Here is a 26296-nt window from a genome sequence, read left to right as displayed (position 1 = left end):
GCTGCAATCCCAGAACTCCGACCTCCAACGGGAGCTGGGTAATCTCAAGAAGGAACTGGAACTGACGAATCAGAAGCTGGGCTCCAGTATGCATAGCATAAAGACCTTTTGGAGCCCGGAGCTGAAGAAGGAGAGGGCGTTGAGGAAAGAAGAGAGCGCCAAATACAGCCTTATTAACGACCAACTGAAGCTGCTCAACCAAGAAAATCAGGTCAGTGCCTCAATTTTACTCATTCATGGTATCATTTAGGAAGTTAAGCGACCCTATAAATCGTTTATGAAACGCGTCCAAGAATTTTCGTTTACGAACTCGCAATTTTGAATCCTATACAGGAATTACTTAAGTAGATATTTAAATAAGACAGTGTTATACTTACATATAGCACTGTAGTAGATCTAATCAAATGTAAAAAATATATAACAGTCTAATCAAATAAGCATTAAGCATGTACTTAAAATGGAACTCTTCCTTAGACAAATATTGAGATTAAAAAAAACTCATTTGATAACTTCACTCACTATTATTGCATTAACTTAAGAATATAAAAAATAGAAAAGCTTCAGAGTCCATATCCCTTAATTTGTAATTTTTTATTTTGCGTTATATCAAAGATTACAACATTTGGGAATTATGGGAAATGTTACATTAGATAAGAGTGCGATAATATTTTTTTATCTAATAACTCGTTTGTAATTATAACTTGTAAAGAAAACAGATATTTCTTAAATTCAGCTTCAATATGGATGTAACACAGCCCATAGACTATTTAGTCCGTGGCTTCAATTGTACACCTTAAATTTTTTCCTCATAGCAATTCCACAGATCTACATCGAATCGAGATTAAAAAAATAAATTATTGATTGCAGTCATGGCTGTACTGTCATTCGTTCTTTTTAAAGGTCATAAAGGGATCTTAAAATAGACCGGGGGGAAGGGGATTGTTAGTAATGTGGATTGATACCCCATTGCTAGCAATGTACCATGTCAGGTCGACCTCCATGCGGTTCCCCCTGGAAACCATCGTGTTAAATTCCTGATAATTTTGTCACGATGGGCTAACTGACCTGACCTAATGCTCATCTTATCATCCTCCACTGGTGCCCCGACAGCGTAAACCGTTAGCGCAGGCGGGTAAACCATTCCATTATCATTCACAAAAAAAAACACGTGACAATCTTGGGGAAAGGGGATTGTTAGTAATATGGACCGATGATCTTATTGCTAGCAATGTACCATCAGGATGACCTCCAGGCGGTTCCCCCTGGAAACCACCGTGATAAATACTTTGTGAATTTGTCACGATGGGCTAACTGACTTGACCTCATGCTCATCTTATTGTGCTCCACTGGTGCCCCGACAGCGTATACCGTTAGCGCAGGCGGGTGCACAACTCCATTATCGTCCATAAAAACCCGGAAAAAAGCTCAATAACAAAAATAGCAATAATTAAATAAGACACTATAATAGGAATATCCCGTTAGGTTCCTTAAGCTGTATCCAGAGAGAACCACATGCTTCTATCCTTACACACAACGACAAATTGTGTGCGCATTGTGTATTATACGAGATTACATGAGATGAGTTGCAAAAGTGAATGAAACAAGAATTTCATTCACTTTCTTCACTCAATCTCTCTCTCTCAATCAGCAGCACCGTTATCTGATAATTATCACTAATTCTGATAATTATTGCGCTTTTATCGATACCTGCACCCTTCTACTATCGATTTCACATGTTTTCCGCAATTCTGTATCAATTTCTATTAACAAAAGCAATGAAATAGTTATTCTTAAATGTTAATGTTAAAATTAATATTTGGATTACAGAAACCGTTTTGTTATGTAATAAAAATAACTTACAATCTATTCTATTGTACAATAAATCTTAAAATAGACTGTATAAATTGGTTCTATATAGAAAATCAATGATACAGAGTTTCCAATTTCAGATAGAGCTACAGTTTCATATGTCACTGATAAAAGTACAGACATTTAACCTACTTTCAAGGATTGTTGAGTGAGATCTCCCCATAGCATTTTACGACCAATCTTCAACGTTTATGTTTAAGAAAATCTAATATATACATTTGTATATATTAGATTTTCTGAGTAGTAAATAAATTACATACTCATATGTATGGATATCATTTATTTAATAAACGTTGTGCCTTCAACTTCGTCTTGTAGTGATTTTGACCAAATAAAGAAAAAATATTAAATAAACTAACCCAAAAAACATAAAAAAAGAAGTTTCATCGTTAGCCTCAAAAATGACAAATTTCCATACAAATTTTATTTTATCCCTTAAGGATAACACTTTTACCAACTTTGAATGTCGTATTAATCAAATGCCTAAGAAATAAGTTTCAAGCGTCTAGTTTTAATTACCTTTCATTTCTCCTTTCATTTTTTCTATTTTATATTTAATCAATAGGCTAAAAAATAAGTTTCAAGCTATACTAACTTTAAAAATGACAATACTTCCATACAAATTTTTATCTCCCATTTCAATCCCTTACAAACTTTTTTCGGGTCAGAAAGTAACCTATATCCTTTCTCAGAATTTATACTATCTGTGTGTTGGTTAGTTTTGGCGTGAAATTGAGACACGCAGACAGATAGATAGGAGGATTAATTTTATAATTGATATATTATAAAATTAATCCTCCTATCATATATATATTATCATTTGCATGCTTATTGGAAAAAATGAATATTATAAGTATATACAATAATATATAATGATATGTAAAATGAATCGTATAATTCGTAATATTTCATAGAAGTATTCTGAATATATTATTTGATTCTAGTAAAATAAGAGGTATGTTTATAACATTATATATATCTTATGATTCATTCACGCATCGTAAAAACGTGATATGAATCGGTTTTATTTTAGTAATCTTAGAATACAGAACACGTTCACGACTGAAGAAAAATTACAAACATTGTGTTTGTAATTTTTCTTCAGTCGTTTTCGTTTGTTCGCTTTGAATGAATTTCGGCCAATCGATCACTCATTATTTGTATCATAGACAATGTTTTTATAGGTTACTAGCTGGCCCGGTAAAGGTTGTTTTGCCATGTAAATTAAAATAGCTATTAAAAATAGAGGTTGGTGATGAAGGGTGAAAATTTAAAGTTGTATGTATTGTTAAAGCTACGTTATAAAAAAAATTAGAAAAATAAATAGTAGTCGATTCTCAGACCTACTGAACATGCATGTAAAATTTCATGACATGAGAATGTTATATATGTATAAGAGTAAATTGTCTATCTATCAGTTCTGAAAAATGAAATAATAAATATAGGAAATATTTAAACATCACACTTATATGTACGTTTGACAGAATTCCAAACTAAAAGTACACATAGAGATATATATCTACTTTTGGATTGGATTTCTAAATTTATTACTGTATTTTCTGAGTGCAAAAAGGAGTGTATAAAATTGATAATAAAAAGTTAGATCAACCCCTAAGCTGTTTACAATCTTCTTACTCAACAAGAATTGTATTCTTTGATCCCAAACGAGATGAGTCATTGCCTTGAATTGATTTATAAATTGGTTTTGTTGGTGATTTACGGCTATAAAGTTGTTTTTGTCTATGCCAACTCAGATTAGATTAAATTAATTTGTTCTCATTATTAATATAATTTATAATAAAATAATAATGAATATATCTTCATGACTATGATCCTAGATGGAGTAGTTAGAGAGATTGTTAACAGTCTATGTCTTGGTTTTTTTTTAAATGGATGAATATACTACAGTACCCACGCATGCGTTAAGGGTACACGCTGGCGGGCTCCAGTGAAGGATGATAGGTTGAGCATAAGACTAGCTCAGTTAGCCCATGGCGAATTCACTAGGAATTTATTTATTCTTGATTAATTCCTAGTGAATTCGCCAGAGTTTTCAGGGGATCCGCGTAGTAGTCAAGCTGACAAGGTACATTGCTAACAACGAGGAACTTGGGGAAAGGGGTAATGTAGAATGTTGACCCCATTGCTACCAATATTTCATGTCAGATTGACCTCCACGCGGAAACTATCACGATAAATTTTTGGTGAATATGTCACGACGGGCTCACTGACCTGACCTCATCTTATCATCCTCTACTTGTGCCCCGCTAGCGTAAACTGCTAGCACAAGCGGGTACTCTATTTCATTATCACCTATAAAAAAATCTAACTGATTATCTCAGGCTGCTTTTCTATGCACCTAATAGGAATGACAATCAATCGGCCCGCTAGATTGTAAGTAGTAAGCTTTAGAGGTTCTAGGTTATTCTCTCACCTGTGTATAAACAGTCCCCCGAAACATTACGTCGAATACGAGTATAACACCAGAATTACAACGCATGACGTGTCATCCGTTGCTAGGAGAACTAAGATCCTGTTATTTACCGTTCAACGGAAACACAACATATAAACTGCTTTAAGTCTGAAATAGGTATAGAGGTGCATATGAAGATGACTATTGATAAGTCTATCTCCGTAAACACAAAGGCAGCTGCAAAAAAGTTGGGTGTGTCCATGATTACCATAATTATGTAGTGTAACGGGATATCCAATCGTCTCGTCGATCGTTATTCTCATAAATCTGAAGTCAGCACATTGTGTTGTATATCAGTCATCGATATAAATATTCTTAGTATATATAAGTACTACCAGCAATTATGTTTATACTTGATGCGCACTGCATCACTTCAAAGTTTTAACTATAATATTTATAATACAACAGTATTGTTAATATTATTATGGAAACACAAAAGTATGAGCTTCGTATATTAACATATTAACGTAATTTTGACCCTGGCGAAGACTATCGACCATTCAATATCTACTTATAAAACTTATTATTTGACGGCCTCGGTGGTCTAGCGATTTAGAGCACCGCTTACTTTCGATGGTCACGAATTCGGTTCCTTACACGGCACAAACATTTGTATTCATGAGTATGATTGTTTGTATCGGTCTGGGTGTTATCTATGTATATGTAAATATCTACATACATATTGTATGTAGATATTTACATATATATATTTGTATCAGTTATCCAGTACCCATAATACAAGCTTTAGCTAGCTAACTTGGGTCTAGATGGCGCTGTGTGAATTGTCCTGAGATTACCATTATCATTATTTGATAGACAGTTAGCTCTGGATTTTTTCGTACCCCAATAGTAGTGAACAGCCAAACGGCCCATCCGATGTTTAACGGTTAGCTTCCCTAGCATATGGTCTCCTGGAATTCAGGCAATGTCACTTGCGTATTGCTCAGTTTTCGAGTCTACCGAAGGAACATTGTGAAATATTTTTTTAAAGTAAATTGTTGGTTTACTCTCCTTATGACAAAAGTTGCTCTCTCTCTCTCTTTATAATATTAGTAGTACAGATAAAGCCATTAAATTTCATTTATGTTCCACATAATGGTAAATGAGTAATATTAAAACATTAATTAAGTTTTAATTAATGTTTAATTGGATTTTTTATTAATTATTTGTAAAGATCGTTCTGTGATATTTCAACGATTTGCAGTAGGTACCGAAATTCGAGATAATGTCGCAACTTCGGAAACGGTATTCTGTAAGTTTCAAAGACAATGTTCAAGCATAATATTTAACGGATAAATGTTACAACTTGGACACTGAATTTTAACTTTTACTGCTATTAACATAGATTCCAACTTTTCTTGTTATAAAATAACAGATAATATTTCGTAGTTATGCCAGTCCAACGACAATTTTGATTTACTCAAATTGTCTGTTAATTTTTTATAAGCTTAATGGTTAATTATTACAGATACTTTATTATTTAAACCCAGTTGCTTACAATTCTGATAAAACTCTTTTACCTATTTTCTAATTACGTCATTGTAATACACAATTGGAAAAGTATAAGTTTAAAATAAGAAATTATTTATAACTAGATGTGCCCGCGATTTTGTTCGCAAGGAGGACGAATGAGGAATTTCCATTTCATCTCCTATTTTATTTTACCCGTAAAGGGTAAAATTTGTACAAAGTTTGAATGTCATATTGATAGTCAAAGCATAAAAAATTAATTTCAAGCTTCTAGCTTTAAAAATGATGATACTTCCATAGAACGTTTCATCTCCGCTTTCCACCCCTTTACAGTCCTATCTTCGCATTAAAAAGTAGCCTATGTCCTATCTCAGGGTCTAAACTATCTGTATACCAAATTTTATTTAAATCGGTGCAGTAGTTTTGGCGTGAAAGCGAGCCAGACAGACAGACAGAGTTACTTTCGCATTTATAATATTAGTAAGGATTGTAATTTACAACAACAGTATTACATATTATATGTATTATTAAGTTAAATTAATAATTTCATTGCCTATATTACTAACATAATTCTATAGGTTATAGACTATACGTTTTTTGGTTCTTTTTAACCAATGAAATGTATAAAAACTCTATCCATACAGCTACGACTGTTGTTGATTTTCATAGTTCCAATTTTCATCTATGTAAGACCACGTTCTGTCCTTTTTTAAAAACTGGAAGACAGTGGTCGTCAAACCATACATTCTAGTCTTATTTTTCGAGTCGACAGCCTCGGTGGTCTAGTGGTTTAGCACACCGTTTTACTATCCGATGGTCGTGGGTTCGATTCCTCGCACGGTACAAACATTTTTATTCATGAGTATGATTGTTTGTATCGGTTTGGGTGTTATCTGTATATATTATGTATTATTTACAAAAAAAAAATGTATCTATGTATTTATATCAGTTGTCTAGTACCCATAACACAAGCTCTGCTTAGCTTGGGACTAGATGGCGCTGTGTGAATTGTCCTGAGATATATATATTTTTTTAATTTTTCCTGTCCGGTATATAGAGCAAAAGGTTAATTCTCTATTATATTAATATTAATTAGGTACTCTGTGGTTGTATGTATAGAATATTCCTTTTTAAGAAATTTGCCACTGGCCTTCTTAGAATTTAAACAAAATTCAATGTATTTAATCAGGTTGTTACATAGATTGAATTTATATTGATACATAAATATTTTGTTCTAAGTGACGTAAGTGAATGTAAGCACGGTTACGTCACTTAGAACAAAATATTTATGTATAAAACTGTGATAGCAATTTATTTCTTCTTATAGTTGCATATTTGCAAGTATTTGTGTGCCTAGATGTATTTTAAGTTTATAACTTGTAACATGAAATTGTCTGTGCAAGATCATTTTTGGAACTAAAATTCAATCTATGTAACAACCTGATTAAATACATTGAATTTTGTTTAAATTCTAAGAAGGCCAGTGGCAAATTTCTTAAAAAGGAATATTCTATACATACAACCACAGAGTACCTAATTAATATTAATATAATAGAGAATTAACCTTTTGCTCTATATACCGGACAGGAAAAATTAAAAAAATATATATATCTCAGGACAATTCACACAGCGCCATCTAGTCCCAAGCTAAGCAGAGCTTGTGTTATGGGTACTAGACAACTGATATAAATACATAGATACATTTTTTTTTTGTAAATAATACATAATATATACAGATAACACCCAAACCGATACAAACAATCATACTCATGAATAAAAATGTTTGTACCGTGCGAGGAATCGAACCCACGACCATCGGATAGTAAAACGGTGTGCTAAACCACTAGACCACCGAGGCTGTCGACTCGAAAAATAAGACTAGAATGTATGGTTTGACGACCACTGTCTTCCAGTTTTTAAAAAAGGACAGAACGTGGTCTTAGTAGAACATAGATGAAAATTGGAACTATGAAAACCAACAACAGTCGTAGCTGTATGGATAGTTTTTATACATTTCATTGGTTAAAAAGAACCAAAAAACGTATATTCTATAACCTATAGAATTATGTTAGTAATATAGGCAATGAAATTATTAATTTAACTTAATAATACATATAATATGTAATACTGTTGTTGTAAATTACAATCCTTACTAATATTATAAATGCGAAAGTAACTCTGTCTGTCTGTCTGGCTCGCTTTCACGCCAAAACTACTGCACCGATTTAAATAAAATTTGGTATACAGATAGTTTAGACCCTGAGATAGGACATAGGCTACTTTTTAATGCGAAGATAGGACTGTAAAGGGGTGGAAAGCGGAGATGAAACGTTCTATAGAAGTATCATCATTTTTAAAGCTAGAAGCTTGAAATTATTTTTTTATGCTGTGACTATCAATATGACATTCAAAGTTTGTACAAATTTTACCCTTTACGGGTAAAATAAAATAGGAGATGAAATGGAAATTCCTCATTCGTCCTCCTTGCGAACAAAATCGCGGGCACATCTAGTTATAAATAATTTCTTATTTTAAACTTATACTTTTCCAATTGTGTATTACAATGACGTAATTAGAAAATAGGTAAAAGAGTTTTATCAGAATTATAAGCAACTGGGTTTAAATAATAAAGTATCTGTAATAATTAACCATTAAGCTTATAAAAAATTAACAGACAATTTGAGTAAATCAAAATTGTCGTTGGACTGGCATAACTACGAAATATTATCTGTTATTTTATAACAAGAAAAGTTGGAATCTATGTTAATAGCAGTAAAAGTTAAAATTCAGTGTCCAAGTTGTAACATTTATCCGTTAAATATTATGCTTGAACATTGTCTTTGAAACTTACAGAATACCGTTTCCGAAGTTGCGACATTATCTCGAATTTCGGTACCTACTGCAAATCGTTGAAATATCACAGAACGATCTTTACAAATAATTAATAAAAAATCCAATTAAACATTAATTAAAACTTAATTAATGTTTTAATATTACTCATTTACCATTATGTGGAACATAAATGAAATTTAATGGCTTTATCTGTACTACTAATATTATAAAGAGAGAGAGAGAGCAACTTTTGTCATAAGGAGAGTAAACCAACAATTTACTTTAAAAAAATATTTCACAATGTTCCTTCGGTAGACTCGAAAACTGAGCAATACGCAAGTGACATTGCCTGAATTCCAGGAGACCATATGCTAGGGAAGCTAACCGTTAAACATCGGATGGGCCGTTTGGCTGTTCACTACTATTGGGGTACGAAAAAATCCAGAGCTAACTGTCTATCAAATAATGATAATGGTAATCTCAGGACAATTCACACAGCGCCATCTAGACCCAAGTTAGCTAGCTAAAGCTTGTATTATGGGTACTGGATAACTGATACAAATATATATATGTAAATATCTACATACATATTATACATAGATAACACCCAGACCGATACAAACAATCATACTCATGAATACAAATGTTTGTGCCGTGTAAGGAACCGAATTCGTGACGATATATTATACGATTAATTTTTCATATTATTATATATTATTGTATATACTTATAATATTCATTTTTTTCCAATAAGCATGCAAATGATAATATATATCAATTATAAAATTAATCCTCCTATCTATCTGTCTGTGTGTCTCAATTTCACGCCAAAACTAACCAACACACAGATAGTATAAATTCTGAGAAAGGATATAGGTTACTTTCTAACCCGAAAAAGTTTGTAAGGGATTGAAATGGGAGATAAAAATTTGTATGGAAGTATTGTCATTTTTAAAGTTAGTATAGCTTGAATCTTATTTTTTAGCCTATTGATTAAATATAAAATAGAAAAAATGAAAGGAGAGATGAAAGGTTATTAAAACTAGATGCTTGAAACTTATTTCTTAGGCATTTGATTAATATGACATTCCTGTCCGGTATATAGAGCAAAAGGTTAATTCTCTATTATATTAATATTAATTAGGTACTCTGTGATTGTATGTATAGAATATTCCTTTTTAAAAAATTTGTCACTGGCCTTCTTAGAATTTAAACAAAATTCAATGTATTTAATCAGGTTGTTACATAGATTGAATTTTAGTTCCAAAAATGATCTTGCACAGACAATTTCATGTTACAAGTTATAAACTTAAAATACATCTAGGCACACAAATACTTGCAAATATGCAACTATAAGAAGAAATAAATTGCTATCACAGTTTTATACATAAATATTTTGTTCTAAGTGACGTAACCGTGCTTACACTCACTTACGTCAGTGTGAGTGACAGCTGTTTTGGCGGGATCGTAAATTGTACATTAGTGGATGCGCTCTCAATAATGTGAACCATAACACATCAATCCTGCGTACACAGCCAATTAATTAGTCTACATAGCGATACCCAAACGATACCCAAACATTGGTATTTAGTCTATATCTGCATGACAATAGTTGTTCATGCACGAGATTTTCATTTAATGTTAGACATAAACAACTATATAAGTATGTAATTTGACTTTACAAAAAAATGAATTTCAGATAACTTTTTTGCCAGTTTTTCATAATTGAATCTATTTACTGAACTGGACCGTAGGGAAAAAATATTAATACAAACATCTTTACGTTCATAAGCGGCTAAAATGTCCCAAGTGAGTAAATGATTTTTGATTTTGATCTTGATTTATTATTGATAAATATAACCTGACCAGATATAAATCTCGATTTCATCTATTTCTTTTTTATATATAAAATACAGCAATTCATGGCGTTAGAGAATGACGTAACTGCTATGGGTTAGGTAATTATATCAATTACGGGGTAATAGTAAATTCTATGGTTAGAGAAATTATTAACATATAAGTATGATATCATGTGTTGCGTGTAACATGGCGTACTACTGTAGGTTTGCGTTTAATTTAAAAAATAAAGAAACAAATTTTGTTTTATTTTTTTTAATTAAATCTAATATAACTGTCACCTAACAGTGCAAATCCATTTATAAAGTGCACAGAGTAATATTTATATTTAAACATTTTATTTCTGTCTTTATGCTTGAATCTTTACTTTACTTTTATTGGTACTTGTAACTTGAAATCTCGTAAATCATATTTAATAATATCATACGTCATAACAAGTTACCGAATTACCGAATTACACGTATTCATTAGAGGGCATTTGAAATCTATAGATACAGAGGTAGGTACTTATGATTAATACAAATATGTTTATTGTGCGAGGAATAGATTGATTCAAATATCATCGGAAGAAAGGCGATGTGCTTAAACCGCTAGACCACTAAGATTATCATTCGTTCATTTATACCACAGATCTTCATTTATTTATTCATAATTTAAGAACCGTCCTCTTTTCGGTGGAGCTCTTGCCATTTTCCACGATCTGTCATCAAGCTCTTTAGATGTTGATAACACACGACATCAATTTTTTCTTAATCAGCTTAATATAGTTGTGTCTTGATCTTCCCCTTTTTCTCTTTCCTTCTATTATGAATATGGAAGGGAACTATAATATTATTCATAATTTCGTCGTGTCGTATCAAGTGCCCCAACATACTCCTCCGCCTGACATCATCAAATTAGTATAATATAATACCCATTATATTACGACTATAGATCTCAAGTGCTTTGTTTTAATCTGTGCACAGCAAAGGCTCTAAAAGTTTTATGAGCGACCATTTAAAATTGTGCAAAATGTAAATCCGCTGAAACATTGTTTGTACTGACCCAGTTTACAACCACACCCGTGCATTCTATCGCAAGAAAAACAAACGGCAACCACATTAAATGGGACGAAGCAATTCATCTCACACACGTACAATATGACTCTTTGATGTGGCAATATTATATATGTAGGTATTTATGCAAATTGAATGGAGAATAAGGTAACGTGTCACCTGAATGTAAATCTTTTTTTTTTCGGACTACTCTAATGCTCTTGGCCACAGCTGGCCTTTACAGCTTCACCGGACGATAGAAGGCGAGTGCAGATGGCACTCCAAACTCGCTGAAAGCCAATTCCAGGCTGACGGATACGATTTTAGTCTGAGGGCACCGCTAGGAGTTCGAATCTCGGCTCAGGCCGTCGTAATTCCGATCCCCGTTTGAATTGCACGGGGGAACGATCGGAGGTGATGTATTAATTTGTTTTCTTTATATTATTATGCTAAGCGATGCCCTCAAACTAAAGTCGTAACCGTCAAGCTGGAACTGGCCTTCGGCTGCTCCATAAGTCCTTCTGTGGGTTTGGAGTGCCATCTGCACTCTAAACACAGCAACTTCAAAACATCATTAAACATTTTTATTAAAGATTAGCTTTGTTACACAGAGGCTTGATCACATTTTATAACGTCCAATTGTCGGCTACACGACAATTGGACGTTATATACCGGACAGGAATTTGCTTTTATTTCAACGTAAAGTATAATTTATTATTGATTCGAATTGACCTTCATTCCAAGGGTCTGACAGGGGTCCTGATATTTAAATACTTTTGCACAGATATTAGCTGTTATAGAGAAATTGTTTTGAATTTACATTATTTAAAAATTTCTTTTCAAATGTATTTTTAGTGAAGCATTCTATATGTTTCTCCAAATATTTGTACATTTGAATGGTCCTCTTGTCGGAGAGATTGAAGAGTAATCGTCTTTGATGGTGTCATCTAATGCATCGGAATTAAGAGAATATTTTAGGAAGGTCCATATAAGGTCCATCCATAGAAATATGGATGGTTATAAGGGCAGAGGAAGACCATCGATGGACTGCGTGAAAGACGATATGATAAGAATGGGAGAAATAACAAGATGACTGCGAACGAGATTAATGGGAGAGAAAAACATACGACCCCAAATAAATGGGATAAGGAAGAAGCAGATAATGAATGGTCTCCTTCTGTTAGAGTTAAGTTAGATTTTGAGAAAAATCGTCTGCAATAGTGACTATTATAGTTTTCAGAAGCGGCCGCTTAGTAGTCGACTGGACAGGGTACATCGCTAATGTTAATAGCATTACTGATAATCCCTTTTCATCACTATTAGACTAGCCGTAAGCTGCAGTTTCATTCGCCTGCATTTTAATAGGGTAATCCATTTCTCATATCACAAACTTGTTAACAAAGTAGTTTTTTATATACCTTATTGGAATGAATTTAACCCATAACCAAGATATTTCGAACAGCTAGTAATGAGGGCGCCCTTAAAAAATATAATATTAGTTAATATTGCATTCTATTTGTGAACGATTTCATGATAAATTCATGGTGAATTTGTCACTGTCGGCAAACTGGCCTGACTCCATGTTCATTTTATTATGATGCTCTGGTGCCTCACCATTATCATCTTTTAAAAAAATGTATTCAATTACTGTTGAATTTTTTTATGTAAAGGCAATGGTAAACAAGCTGACGTCATATTGCCACAGGCAACGATTGTTATTCCAGAGAACTATCATGCTATCACTATCTTGGACTTTTACTACCATATCTCAAACTTGAAACAGAAGATCAGATTACAATTTAATTTGAAGTATAGCTGAAATAGCTCATATAGATTTCTGTAGATTATTTTTTATTTTTATTTATTTAACTTTAATGCACAAAAACAATGAGTACATGTGGCGGGCTTACCTTGGGCGTACCTTGCGCGTTATCTACCAGTCAACCATGAGTGGTGCAGAGAAAGATTGTTGGCGGTGCGCCATCAAATATGTATATATATAAATTTCTATAATAAAATAAAATACACAAGTTATATATGCAGAGACTTTGTACAAAGTAGATAACCTATTTCTCTCTTTACTTCATTTACACATTGAAATCACTGCCAATTATGCAATACTAGACTTGAGCAAATACAGACGGCGCCAAAGTCTAGCCTTGATTGTAACATGGTACTACTCATCCAATGGCGACTGTCTGGAATAAACATACTATTATACAGAACTTGGCCTATACACAGACCATTGACCTTGTTGGCATCTCCATTTTATTTAATAGATGACTAATGGTACTTCTCCCGCGCTAACAGTTTACGTTGGCAGGGAACCAGTGATGGATGATAATGTAGAGTCAGGTCAGTTAGCCCATCGTGGCGAATTTACCAGTAATTTATCACGATGGTTTCCAGGGGAACCGCATGGAGGTCAAACTGATATGGCACATTGCTAGAAATTGGATCATTAGTCCACATGACTAACAATTCCCTTCCCCCTGATGGCATACCATCTATGACAGCCTGTAAGCTTAAAGTTAATAAAAAAAATTGCCACCGACCGCGTCGGTGTAGTGGTATATCATACTGCCTTACGTGTTGATTAATAATAGTAATAATTACCCAAGATATTTTACACAGGTCCATCTATATGTCGCTGTGTAAATTGTCTTGGATTATTATACATTGTATTGGGTTATAACATAAGCTCTGCTTAGTTTGGGACTAGTCCCAAGCTTGTTATAGCTACTAAACTAGATGGCTAATATATTTACTTAAATACATTATTTTTGTAAGGGCATACGGAATAGCCAGAAAATAATACATAGAAAATACCCAGATCGTAAAATGTACCGAAACTTAATTTGAGCCTACATTGCGCTGTGTGAATTGTTCTAAGTTATTTATCTTATTTATTACTAATGTTATAAGCGCGAAATTTGTGAGTATGGATCGATATATGGATGAATGGATGCTTCTTACATTTTTACAATAATAGAGCTTATACATCACAATAACACAAAGGCTATAAATTTCCGAGTGAAACCGCGGGCACTGCTAGCTATATATAAAAATTTATATATATATTATTTTATTTGTCTAATAATGTACATTATATTCAGTAAAGTTACGACGTAAATATGAACGTCATTCATATCACCTTTTATAAAAAGGATATGTATACTTTAGTAGGTATACCATAGATACAGAATTTATAATATTTAGATGCCTATATCTCCTCTACCGTAGGCTGTAACTGTCTATTGTGTAGAGATTGAATCAAGGAAATTGGTCATTAAGAACGCTTAGCGTTTCAATTCAGATGCGATGAAACGGTTTGCGTTTAAGTCTATTATACAGTTTTGTCATTGAACTCCGTAATTTAGAGACGGTTGATATGCAGCTTGCTTTGTAAAATATTTCAGTTTCAAGATATAAAATAAATATTATTAATATAATAAATGCAAAAGTTTGTGAGTATGGATGGATGTTTGTTACCCTTTCACGCAGAAACTACTGAACGGATTTTGTAAAAATTTTACAGTGATATAGCTTATACATCAGAATAACACATCTAAATCTAATATATATAACTTAAAAGGTAACTGACGTTGTAATCTATCAACGCACAGCCCAAACCACTGAACGGATCGGGCTGAAATTTGGCATGCAGGTAAATGTTATGACGTAGGCATCCGCTAAGAAAGGATTTTGATTAATTCTACCCCCAAGGGGATAAAATAGGGGATGAAAGTTTATATGAAACTTTGTCAGTTTTAAACCAATCGGGCTGAGACTTTGCATGCATAAAGCTACTATGACGTCGGCATCCCCTAAGAAAGGATTTTGATAAATTCCATCCCTAAGGGGATAAATTAACGCGAGAGAAGCCGCGGGCAAAATCTAGTAGGCTGTAAATTTCACGCAAGTGAAACCGTGGGCACTGCTAGTAAATAATAAATAACCCTAGACAACTTACACGGCGCCATTTAGTGACAAGCTAAACATAGCCTGTATTATGGGTACTAGACAACTGACTATGATTTGAATAGTTTTTGTAAGTACATCAATGCAATCGAACACGCAACCACCGGAAGTAAGGCGGTGTGCTAAACCGCTAGACCAATGAGGCCATTAATATTATGCATGGTACCTAGGCATGACACATAATAGGTAGAATACATTAACCATATCCGTTGGTGACGTTTGCCAATATCAATAATTACCTAAGCATGTTTGCCATTTCTGGCGCATAAAGAAATTGCGTAGATCAAATTCAATAGTAATAGTACAGATAAAGTCTAAAAACCCCCAGCTTCGCTCGGGTCCTCATAATTTTGTAATTTATATATAGAGGTATTTATGAACATGATATATAGTGAATGTCATTCTGGAATAATATACCTTTTTAAGAATGAAAGATTTTGATTTTAAAATAAAATCTAAAATAATTTATTAATGTTAAGTTGTTAAGGACATTTTAGCAGCTTACGAACAGACAAGTTTATCATCTTTCCCTACCGTACTATATAATTTGTCTAGTAATTTTCGAATGACTCTTATCCTTTAATTAAACTGCCTTTAACTGAAAAACATCTTACAAAGCCAGCTCCATCACGGTTGAAATAAGTAGGTGAGACTGAGGTACCAACGCGGACGATTTTTTTATAAATTCTACCTGGCTAAATAGTCATCCTAATATTTTGGTATTGGTAATAAAAATAGTCTAAACCTATAAAAATAATAAGCGAATTAAAAAAAAGTAAATACAGTGAAACCTAGTTAATGGGGAAAGGATCTCAAAGGACCAAGAATTATGTACAAATTATTAATCCAGTTTTCCAATTAAACGGGTTTAAAATCATAGTTGTCTCATTTCCAGAGGCCCCCGCTTATAGAGGTCGAAATGTACCGTTAATCCATTTTTAGAGGTGGAAAAACTTGAAATAGTACTGAACTACTGACAAATAAAGCATGGGCGAAAGACATTCATTTGTTTGTATACAAACGTGTCAAATGTCCCATAGACTAGCAATTCACTGAAAAAGTACTGGGACCAGCTTTCAATAACAGAGGTTTTTAGCTTATTCAAGTCCTACTTGACCAGGTTTTACTGTATTGTGTTTATTAAATAAAAAATAGAAGCCATATCGCCAATTTATGATATAATTTCAGCGACATTATATGAATACTTAGTTTTAGGAGGAGTTTGCAATTACGTATCAAATTTTGGAGCATTGCCAACATCATGGTGTTGGAATTTTCAACGATAGTTTGCTCTACTTGTTGACTTCTATTCAAAACGATGATGTACCTTATATGACGGTTTTCTTGCTCCTTACTCAGTTACTAGCAGAATCACAGAACAATTAACACAGCGCCATCTAGACCCAAGTTAAGCTAGCTAAAGCTTGTGTTAAGGGTACTAGGTAACTGATACAAATATATAGTTTTTATTATTCGTAAATACATACATACATATTATACATAGAAAACACTCAGACAAACATAAAAAGTCATACTCATGAATACAAATGTTCACATCATGCGCGGAACGGAAGTAAAGACGCTGTCAACAATAGTTCAGTTATTTGTCTACAAACTGATTAGAATATAAAACTGCATTCAAATCTGTTAAGGAGTTTTTAAGATAAATGGGCACTTATTTTATTTCTTAGCACAAAAAACAGATTACAATCAGAACAAGAATTATCTATTAGTGAAGTACTTGCTCATCAATACCAGACTTAAGAGGGGTTTATTAATAATAATAATCTACCATTGCTAGTAATCTTAATCATATCAATATTATAAATACGAAAGTTTATAAGTGTACAAAAACTACTGAACGGATTTTGATGAAACGCTGCAGTAATAATAATATAGCTTATACATCAGAATATGCATAATTGAAAAAAAAATAGCATTTTGCACACCTCTATATAAACGATAAATATGCGAAATTCCATTCTGCTCCGCGTCCTTTCCGCGTCCGCGTAATTTTCGTAAAAAGGGGTACAAAGTTTTTGCTTCTCGTATTGTATTAATATATAGATACTAGACATAACAATCACTAAACTGACAAGGGTTGTTCGTTTGAGAGTTTTTATAGTGGAGTGGACGTGGCACGTGCCAATAGCTTTAGCTGTCTCTAGTGGATGCAGAGTGGTCATAATAAAATATGACTGAAGAGAATCATGCGAAGGTTTATTAGGTTATTTTATTAAAACAAAGCGTTTGCAGCAATAATTGCATTCGAATAATATAACAATGCATGCATAGACGGGGCGAAACGCTGAAATAATTAGTTAGTTGAATATTTAATGTTTCTCTTACAAAATCAAATCATTGTTCTACATAATTTCAATTAAGAATAATCAATCAAAAATATGTTGATAATAAGTTTTGTATCATAAAATATTTATAGTAGTAGATAGATAGATAGTACGAATCTAATTACAAATACAAAATTGCAGATTTATTTTTGTTAATATTTAAAAAAACCCTCTTTTACCTTTAAAAATGTTTTCATTCCAATGATATAAAAAATATATATCAACAGATAAAGTGTGATTGCATTTATCAAGCTGATTTAGAAAAGGCTACCACAGTATATATATAATTTTAATATTGCAACACATGAGTATGATTTAATTTTACCACATAGTTTCAAACTACCTACATATGTAGGTAGTTTGAAACAGAAAATTATATAATTTGTTTTTTTTTATTTTATTTTTTATGATAGATAAATATGGAAGAGTATTCATTGGGTGTGTCATGTTACATATGTAGATAACATACGTTTCTTTCCCTCGCAGTAAACTGAAATATAAAAAGTTAATCCTTGACTTTCAATAATCTCGCCTTTCAAAACGTAATAAAAGTTTCATTAATACTAAATATAAGAATTATTAAAACTTTAATACTGAAATTACTATCCCAGCCATGAACACGTTCCAATAAAAAGTATAATTTTCTTCAACTAACCACATTCAATTAATTTTTAATCTGCATACGTTCGTCCTTTAGGTGCTCTCATGAAAAATGTTCTAGTTATAGAAAAAAAAGACAACGATCCGCTTGAATGAGAAATACGTGAAAATTAAAAAGGGTAGAGTCACCATTCCTAGTTAACGATCGTTTAATTCCCGGTGAATCCTCGACGGTACTTCAGTCGGTTTTATTTTTAAAGAGTTGAGCTTTCATTTCTCCTCGCAAGTTACAGGCGATTAGCGAATGATGTTTAAAATGTTTGTCTCGTTAAGGAAAATGTATATAACAATATACTTATTACGAATAGAGGTCTCCAAGGTTCCAAAATACAACCATAAATTAATTTGAATATTAATAAGATTCTGTAGTTAAAAGCTGAAAAGGTACAACGTGTATGTTAATTAAATAAAGATGTGGGATTATTGCGGATGAGATTTGAAGAAAAGTCTTATATTATTAAATTGTTTATTTTTGTATTACAATCGTATTTATAATCAACAATCGTCTTACGTCATTCCATGAACTCTTTCAATTGTTACTTACAAATATAAAACTACAATGAAAATAAAACTCATAAATGCTAAACCCTCTCCACATATATTTTAATTTACGCATTAGTATTAAAAATTTATATTACAACTTTATGGTACTCTTTTCCTACATAAACTGTGCCAAAGTGTTAATATTATAATTATTATACTATATATTTTACTTACGTAGATTTAATAGAAAGTCGGCAGTTGGTTATAGCAGCGAAACGACTTACTTTGTAAGTTATGTTTTTGTTGAAGGGTAAAACATGGCATTGAATTTACAGGGTATGAGGGCATCACTCTTTAGTCCTCAGAAATGACACAGTACGAGGTCAGTTATCATGATTAGCTAACGTCAATGGTGATACGATTGCCACTTACCATCACGTTAGCAGTATAGCATATTTGCAATCCTATTAAAAAATACCAAAACTCCATTAAAATTCGTTTTCTAAAATATATTGCTATTTATTTTTTAAATTATTACAGTAAGTATGTTTAAACGGTTAGCAAAGTAGGGTAAAATAAATAATTAACTTACCTATCCTTAGCAATATATTTTAGTAATTTGACACGGGAAGAAAAGAACAATACAGAATAAATATAATGTCAAAATGTTTAATTAAAAAACAAGTTTCAAAATAAGAAATCCTTACTAATATTATAAATGTGAAAGTAGGATTTGTACACTTTCACGCAAAAACTACTGAACTGATCATCATGAGGTTTTGTAAACATGTTCTTGAAGGTATTAGAATGAATATAGGGTACACTTTATTAAAAAAACAAATATTTTTTATAAAAAAAAATACCAACATTGAGCTACTTCAGCGCCATCTAGCAATACTCCTAGTATACTTATTTAATGAATTCAATACGAGCGAAGCCGCGGATAAAAGCTAGTAAACTATAAAAGGTTTGTCGCCAACATAAGTAGTAATACATTACCAGGAAAACTTATTACGTATAAAAGCGAAAATACCGCAGCCTTCATAAGCTTTCATTCCAAATGCTTTTGTAAGGTTACGTTCCCGCGGTGAGGCAGCCCATTATGCATGTTTGCCACTTTCATCGAATACAGAAACTTGATTAAAATATGAATATACATTCAACACAAAGCAACATTCAACTCATTTAATGGTCTTACGCAGCCATTTTAAAGCTTTAATTAGTTTTTGTGATGATTTTTAAGTTATTTCTTTAACGTTTTTACTAATTCATTACTTATAACTTTTTATATTTTATGGCCTTCTGCTTGAGGAAGATTTTAAGCTATTTTCAATTAACCTTTGGGTGTGAACAAAATATGGAAGTCAGAAAAATTATAAGAGAAAAAGATTTTGAGATGATGGGTCCGTGAGGATACTATAGAACTGGGACTGGTTTAGTGGTAAACCTATACTAGCTGGTATACCCGCAAATATTTACCTCTTGTAATTTAGTAAATGACATACAAACATACACAGACACACTTATACTGGTTTATTATATTAATAGAGGGGGTATAGATTGTCAGTAATGAGGATAGTAGTCCCATTGCTAGCAATGTACAAAATCAGGTCGACCATTACGCGATCCCTGCCTGGAAATCATCGTGGTAACAATTTCTGGTAATTTCGATGGGCAACCTGACCTGTTCAAAGACTTCAAGTTCATCCTATCCTCCTTCACTGGTACCCCGCCAGCGTATACCATTAGCGCAGGTGGGTGCACCATTCCAGTATCATTACTAAAAAAAAAATAGTATGGACATCATTTGTGTACCACCGCTTGTGACTTATACCATACTCACGTCTGTGTCGTGTGCATTGCGTAACGTTTACCGTCCATTTAATTGAAACGCTTGAACGATGCCACCCGGCCGGCGTCAATGAATTGGATTGGGTTTTGACTTTATTCCAAATCTATAACTTTGACTTTATTCTAAACCATTCCATGTAATTGGAATGGTTTTTCTGCGTGATCGTATCAGAAATGAGGAGATCCGCAAAATAACCAGAGTGACCGACACAGCTCGAAGAGTTGCGAAACTGAAGTGATAATGGGTAGAGCACATAGCTAGTAGGGCAGATGGCCGTTGGGGCAGTAAAATCCTCGAGTGGCGACCGCGGACCCGAAGACGTAGCGTCAGAAGGCCTCCGACAAGGTGGACCAAGGATCTGCTCAATCAAATCGCTGGAAATCGTTGGTTGTGGGCAGCGACCGACCATCGTTGAGATTTCTGGGGGAATCCTTTGTTCAGCAGTTGACGTCTTCCGAGCTGAAATAATGATAATGATGAATTGGAATGGTAACTGATAATTGCTTACAAATATGAACAGCATTACGGGCATTACGTTTTAATGGGTTTTTATGATACCACTCATGCGTTGTGCAGAATTAAGGTACTGATGCCTTGTATAATCTAATTTCATTTCCTTATTTCAACCCTTCAATCAAAACACACAGACAACCATTTAAAATATTACATATATGTCTATTTTTTTTATTGCGTTGTTTGGGTTATTGTCAGGTGCTTGGACCTGTAGCACCGACCTTGCATAGATCTATTGTGCTCGCCCTTTTTCAGAGTTCGCTACCTGGATCCGTCAGGGACAAAAATTGAAGGAGCGATGGTTTTTATCTCCTCAGGATAAAGTGTAAACTTTGCAAAGGAGATATTACGTTTATACATGAGGGGGCTACAACCACATAGAATGTGTACTCTATGAAATATCTAATCAACCACTTGTTAAAATAAGTGGTATAAAGGAGAGACATATGATATAAATTAACAAAAATTCCGCTTATAAAATGGTCTTAATATAGAGAAGAACGAACATACTCCCTTGATCTAAGTCTACTTGAAGAAATACAATTCCCATACTGGTATCTAAACTCGATAAAACATTAACAGATCCTGTAACGCTGCCAATAAAAGATCATATAATTTCATAACACCATAAAATTTTATTCTTCGAATAAAAATGCGGTAAAATGCCTTGATTGGTAATAAAACGTCGCTCGTTATAGAAGAGAAAATATATTTCATACGCGTCGGAATGGACAATAGACAAAAACGGTGAAGGTCGCCATTTTTGGAGCATCTTGGCCTAGTGGTTTCCTTGATTTACACCTAAAGTTAGTGAATTCGAATTGTTCCGATACGAAAAAGCTGTGTGTCAATTTGTTTTGCTTATTCTATAGAAATGGAAACGTCGAATAAAAAACCAAAATGAATTCGAAAGCCAAAACATTGCCATCTTAGCTAACTTTGAGTAGATCGTGATGATATTTTTAACAATAAGTAGTGATCTTATAGCAATTTCTGGGATTTTAATGTTAACCACATTAATGGAGCCCAGTTTAAAAATGAAATCCGTATGTAGTTAATATATTGGCAAGACCATTACATGTATATTGTTTCAACCTAAACATTTCAATATCTATCATTGTATTTATGTAATATTAGTTGTACACGCGACTTCGTCCACATGGAATTTAACTTTATTTCTATAAAGTAAAAGAATTTTTCAAAAATAAAAGTAGTCTAAGTTAATCCTTATTATATCAGCTACCTGCCAAAAAAATGTCCCGTCTAAATCGGTGCAGTCATTTCAGAGATTAGCCGGAACAAACAGACAGATAGACAAAAATTGTATAAAATGATATTTTGGTGTCTGTGCCGTATTTATATTCATAAGTATGTAGTAAAAAACGGTTATTTCAATATTACAAACAGACACTCCAATTTTATTTATGTGTATAGCTAAGTACAATAACCATTTGAATAGCGTAAGAACACGATAAAAAGAGAACTTTATTTAAAAATACAAAAACCGTAGCAGATGAAATATAATTGGAACAAACTCTGACGTAATCGTATCAGATTTGTTATATACGACTTAATACGACAAAAGAGAAAAGGACCTAATAGCGACCCTTGGGGTGACCCTTTGGGACCAACTGCAAGTTACATGAGGCCACGGCAGGAATAAAAAGACATTACGCAGACTGAAAGGTGAAATCACGAATGAACTATACTGGACCTTTGTCACTCACACTATGTTGCGGGATAATAATACGATGTTGTCGCATTTTTTTTATAGAAGATAATTTATTGGTGCACCCGCCTACATTAATGGTTTACGCTGGCGGGGCACCAGTGGAGCACGAGGTAAAGTTAGTTAATCCATCGTAACAAATTCACCAAGAATTTATCACGATGGTCTCCAGGGGGAACCGCGTGGAAGTCAATCTGACAAGATACATTGCTAGTAATGGGGTCATGAGTCCACATTACTAACAATCCCCTTTCCCCCCCGATGTTGTCGGTTGAAACGATATATATTAGAGTTGAAAGTGAACTGACAATTAAAATATAGATTTTGCTCAATAACCAATATTAATTTTGGGTTTGTGCAGTAAAACAATATTTATATTTGTCTTTATATATTGTTTTTACTCAATAGTAGTACTCTATTGGAGTATTGATTCGAGTACCTAGCCCGGTATTAGGGGTGATCCTGGCATATTCTGCCTATGATTCAGTGCTTCCTGTTTTTCAACGAGGAACACCACTACTAAACACTTTGGTTTTTACCCCTAACTTTGCTTGTTGGTCAGCATTTTCTTCAATGTTTCAGTGTCATGGGTCCCAGTCCATCTCAATATAATATTATTTTTGCTTCCTACTTCAATATTCTTCTTACTGCCCTTAACTAATTGCAAGATCAGATCTGTTAGCGCATAGTGATAAATAAACAAGATAAATTAACTACGATAGTTTCCAGCGAGGTGCCCGCGTGGAGGTTAATCGAACATGGTAATTGCTAGCGAAATGCTAACACGAAAAACCAGGAAAAAATTATATGTGTATATAGTGTTGGATAAAAAACTCTTTATTTTTTAATGACTATATATTTATGTATAAAAAGAGATAACATTACTAAAAAAAGACACTGCGAGATTATCGAAAATATTGTGTTTTCTTATTTATCTCTTTCCTAAATAAAATTTCAATATATTGATCTCAAGAGGCAAAAAACACATAAACATGAGGATCAAAATAATATATAAAATAATAAAAAGAATGACAGCCAAGCTGACAGCAAACTAGTTATGGGGCCGCTATTTCTCATTATTAACAACCCCTTTCTCCCCAAGATAGGGTAGTAAACCTCTAGGTTACAGCGCTCTCGGTTTGTTTAAACATCGCGTAAATATTGTAAAGGTCAGAAGGCGTAGTTCATTACTATTGGCTGTTTAAACTCAGGCTATTTTACGAGTATAAATAAATAAAAATGTACGCCAAAGTAACTCGAAGGCCGGTTACATAATTAATACTCGTTGCTTTATCTGTGACTAGATTATTTTTGCGACTTTGTCTATTATTTTTTATGCATTTAGGATCGCAAACTTGGTGACGATCCTCTTTTTTGATGGTATCTATAAATGTATACATGAAAATTCATTCGAATTCTTCGCGATGGGATAACTGACCTGACTGCCCTCATCCATCTCAACTTTATTCAGCTATTATCTTGTAGCGTGCTGGTTTAACACGTCACCATTGTAGTCGCTTAATATACTTGATTCCTGAGGTATCTAGGTTGTGAGTATACAGATGTAATAATTGTACTACAGTAGTAGAGTAGTTCATGCATGGGATTTTCATTTAATGTTAGACATAGATACACAATGTAAAGTACATAAAGTAAAGATACTAGCTTTTATAAAAAAAAACAGATGACTTCTCAGTCGACTCTGTATACTGAACTGGAAGGTAGGGAAAAAATATTTATGTATAAAAATTTAACGTACATAAGCGGCTAAAATGCTACATACAATGATTTTTTATTTAATTGGTATATTAGTAAATTTATTTGACACGGACGGACGGTCGGAGTCGTAACGTTGACTGATTTTACACTTAACTATGCTATCTAAATTCAAATCTATGCTATGTGTAGACGTAAACTAATGGAATGGGTACCGAATGATGACAGAAATATTACAAGTGTAGACACAATCTCATCTCTGGTGCCCCACTAGTGTATTTCGTTAGAGCAGGGTGTGTCATATTAATTTCTTATTGGGAATACCCGGCGTGTGTTGCTACGCTAAAAAAATACAAGTACCATGAACCTTGGATAAGGTTATACATTTTTCCGTAAACTGGTTATACTACTCCATCGTCTCATTAATGTTTAAAATGAATCCAACTTGGGACTTTGATAAATATCATCTAAAATTGGTATGTGCATTATTGTATGCAACCTATAAACCAAGCAGCAATACATAATAATTTAAGATGAGTCCTAACATTGTCTTTTAAACGAACAAACTTATTTATTGTTTTTATAAATGACATATGCCTATGTACAAGTTTATACATGAACATAGTAATAATGTTACCTGTATGGGTGTATGACAAAATAATCATATTTATAAATAGGTAGATATCAGTGTATTAAACACGCAAAATGTTACAATATGTTTTTATAGTCCATTGCTGGCTGAGAACGGGCCGTGAACAAAGGGTACATATACTTAAACGGCGTCGTACAAGTAAATGACAATATCACCGAGCCACCACCCCATTATGTATTACGGAAACTGTTAGTGACAGTACATACTAGAGCAAGGAAATGTCACGATTAAAATATAAACACACTGGGTGTAGAACAAAATTTTAATACATTTTCTTCGACAAATTTTTTTAGTAATTGTAATGGAAATTTTAAAGAATTAAACAATTTATTTAAACCAATACAAAATTATTACAATAATAATAACCCAGGACAATTCACACAGCGACATCTAGTCCCAAGCTAAGCAGAGCTTGTGTTGTGGTCATGCCCGTAATGAGGACCCTGAAATAGGTGAAACTGAATAACGTAGCTCACACAGATGACATTTATGCATCTCAAAATTTAATAAACTTTCTTAAAATAAATAAAAATCGGAAGTTACAAAGATATAAACTTTCTTAAAATAGATAAATATTGAAAGTTATGAAGAATGTAATAATAAAGTAAAGATTTTCCTATAGCTGCATATCTGATACTTATCTGAATATATCATTTATACAGATTAGTTTAGCAGGCATTTTAAATCACCATGTAGTTAAAAAACTAAACAAATTCCTGCAAGTATACAGTCAAAGTTCTATGAAGTTTAAATTATATTTGCTACCATAAAAAATTCAACTGCAATCGTTTGAAAACATGGCTAGGTTTTGTTTTAACAATCATAGT

General features: G+C 33.0%; 1 protein-coding gene across 1 annotated transcript in view; it reads left to right on the top strand.

Annotated features, from left to right (window-relative positions):
• LOC131850173 (plectin-like) overlaps positions 1-26296 on the top strand; it is a 65763-nt gene continuing 39467 nt past the window's right edge. Inside the window, exon 1 of the mRNA XM_059200346.1 lies at positions 1-211. Coding sequence (XP_059056329.1) covers positions 89-211 — 123 coding nt within the window. The 5' untranslated portion in view covers positions 1-88. The remainder of the gene's footprint in view (positions 212-26296) is intronic.

Source organism: Achroia grisella, unplaced genomic scaffold (genome assembly GCF_030625045.1).
Source record: "Achroia grisella isolate CSIRO2021 unplaced genomic scaffold, CSIRO_AGI_Agris_v1 utg702, whole genome shotgun sequence".
NCBI lineage: Eukaryota > Metazoa > Arthropoda > Insecta > Lepidoptera > Pyralidae > Achroia > Achroia grisella.
This window is presented reverse-complemented; position numbering and strand designations above follow the sequence as displayed.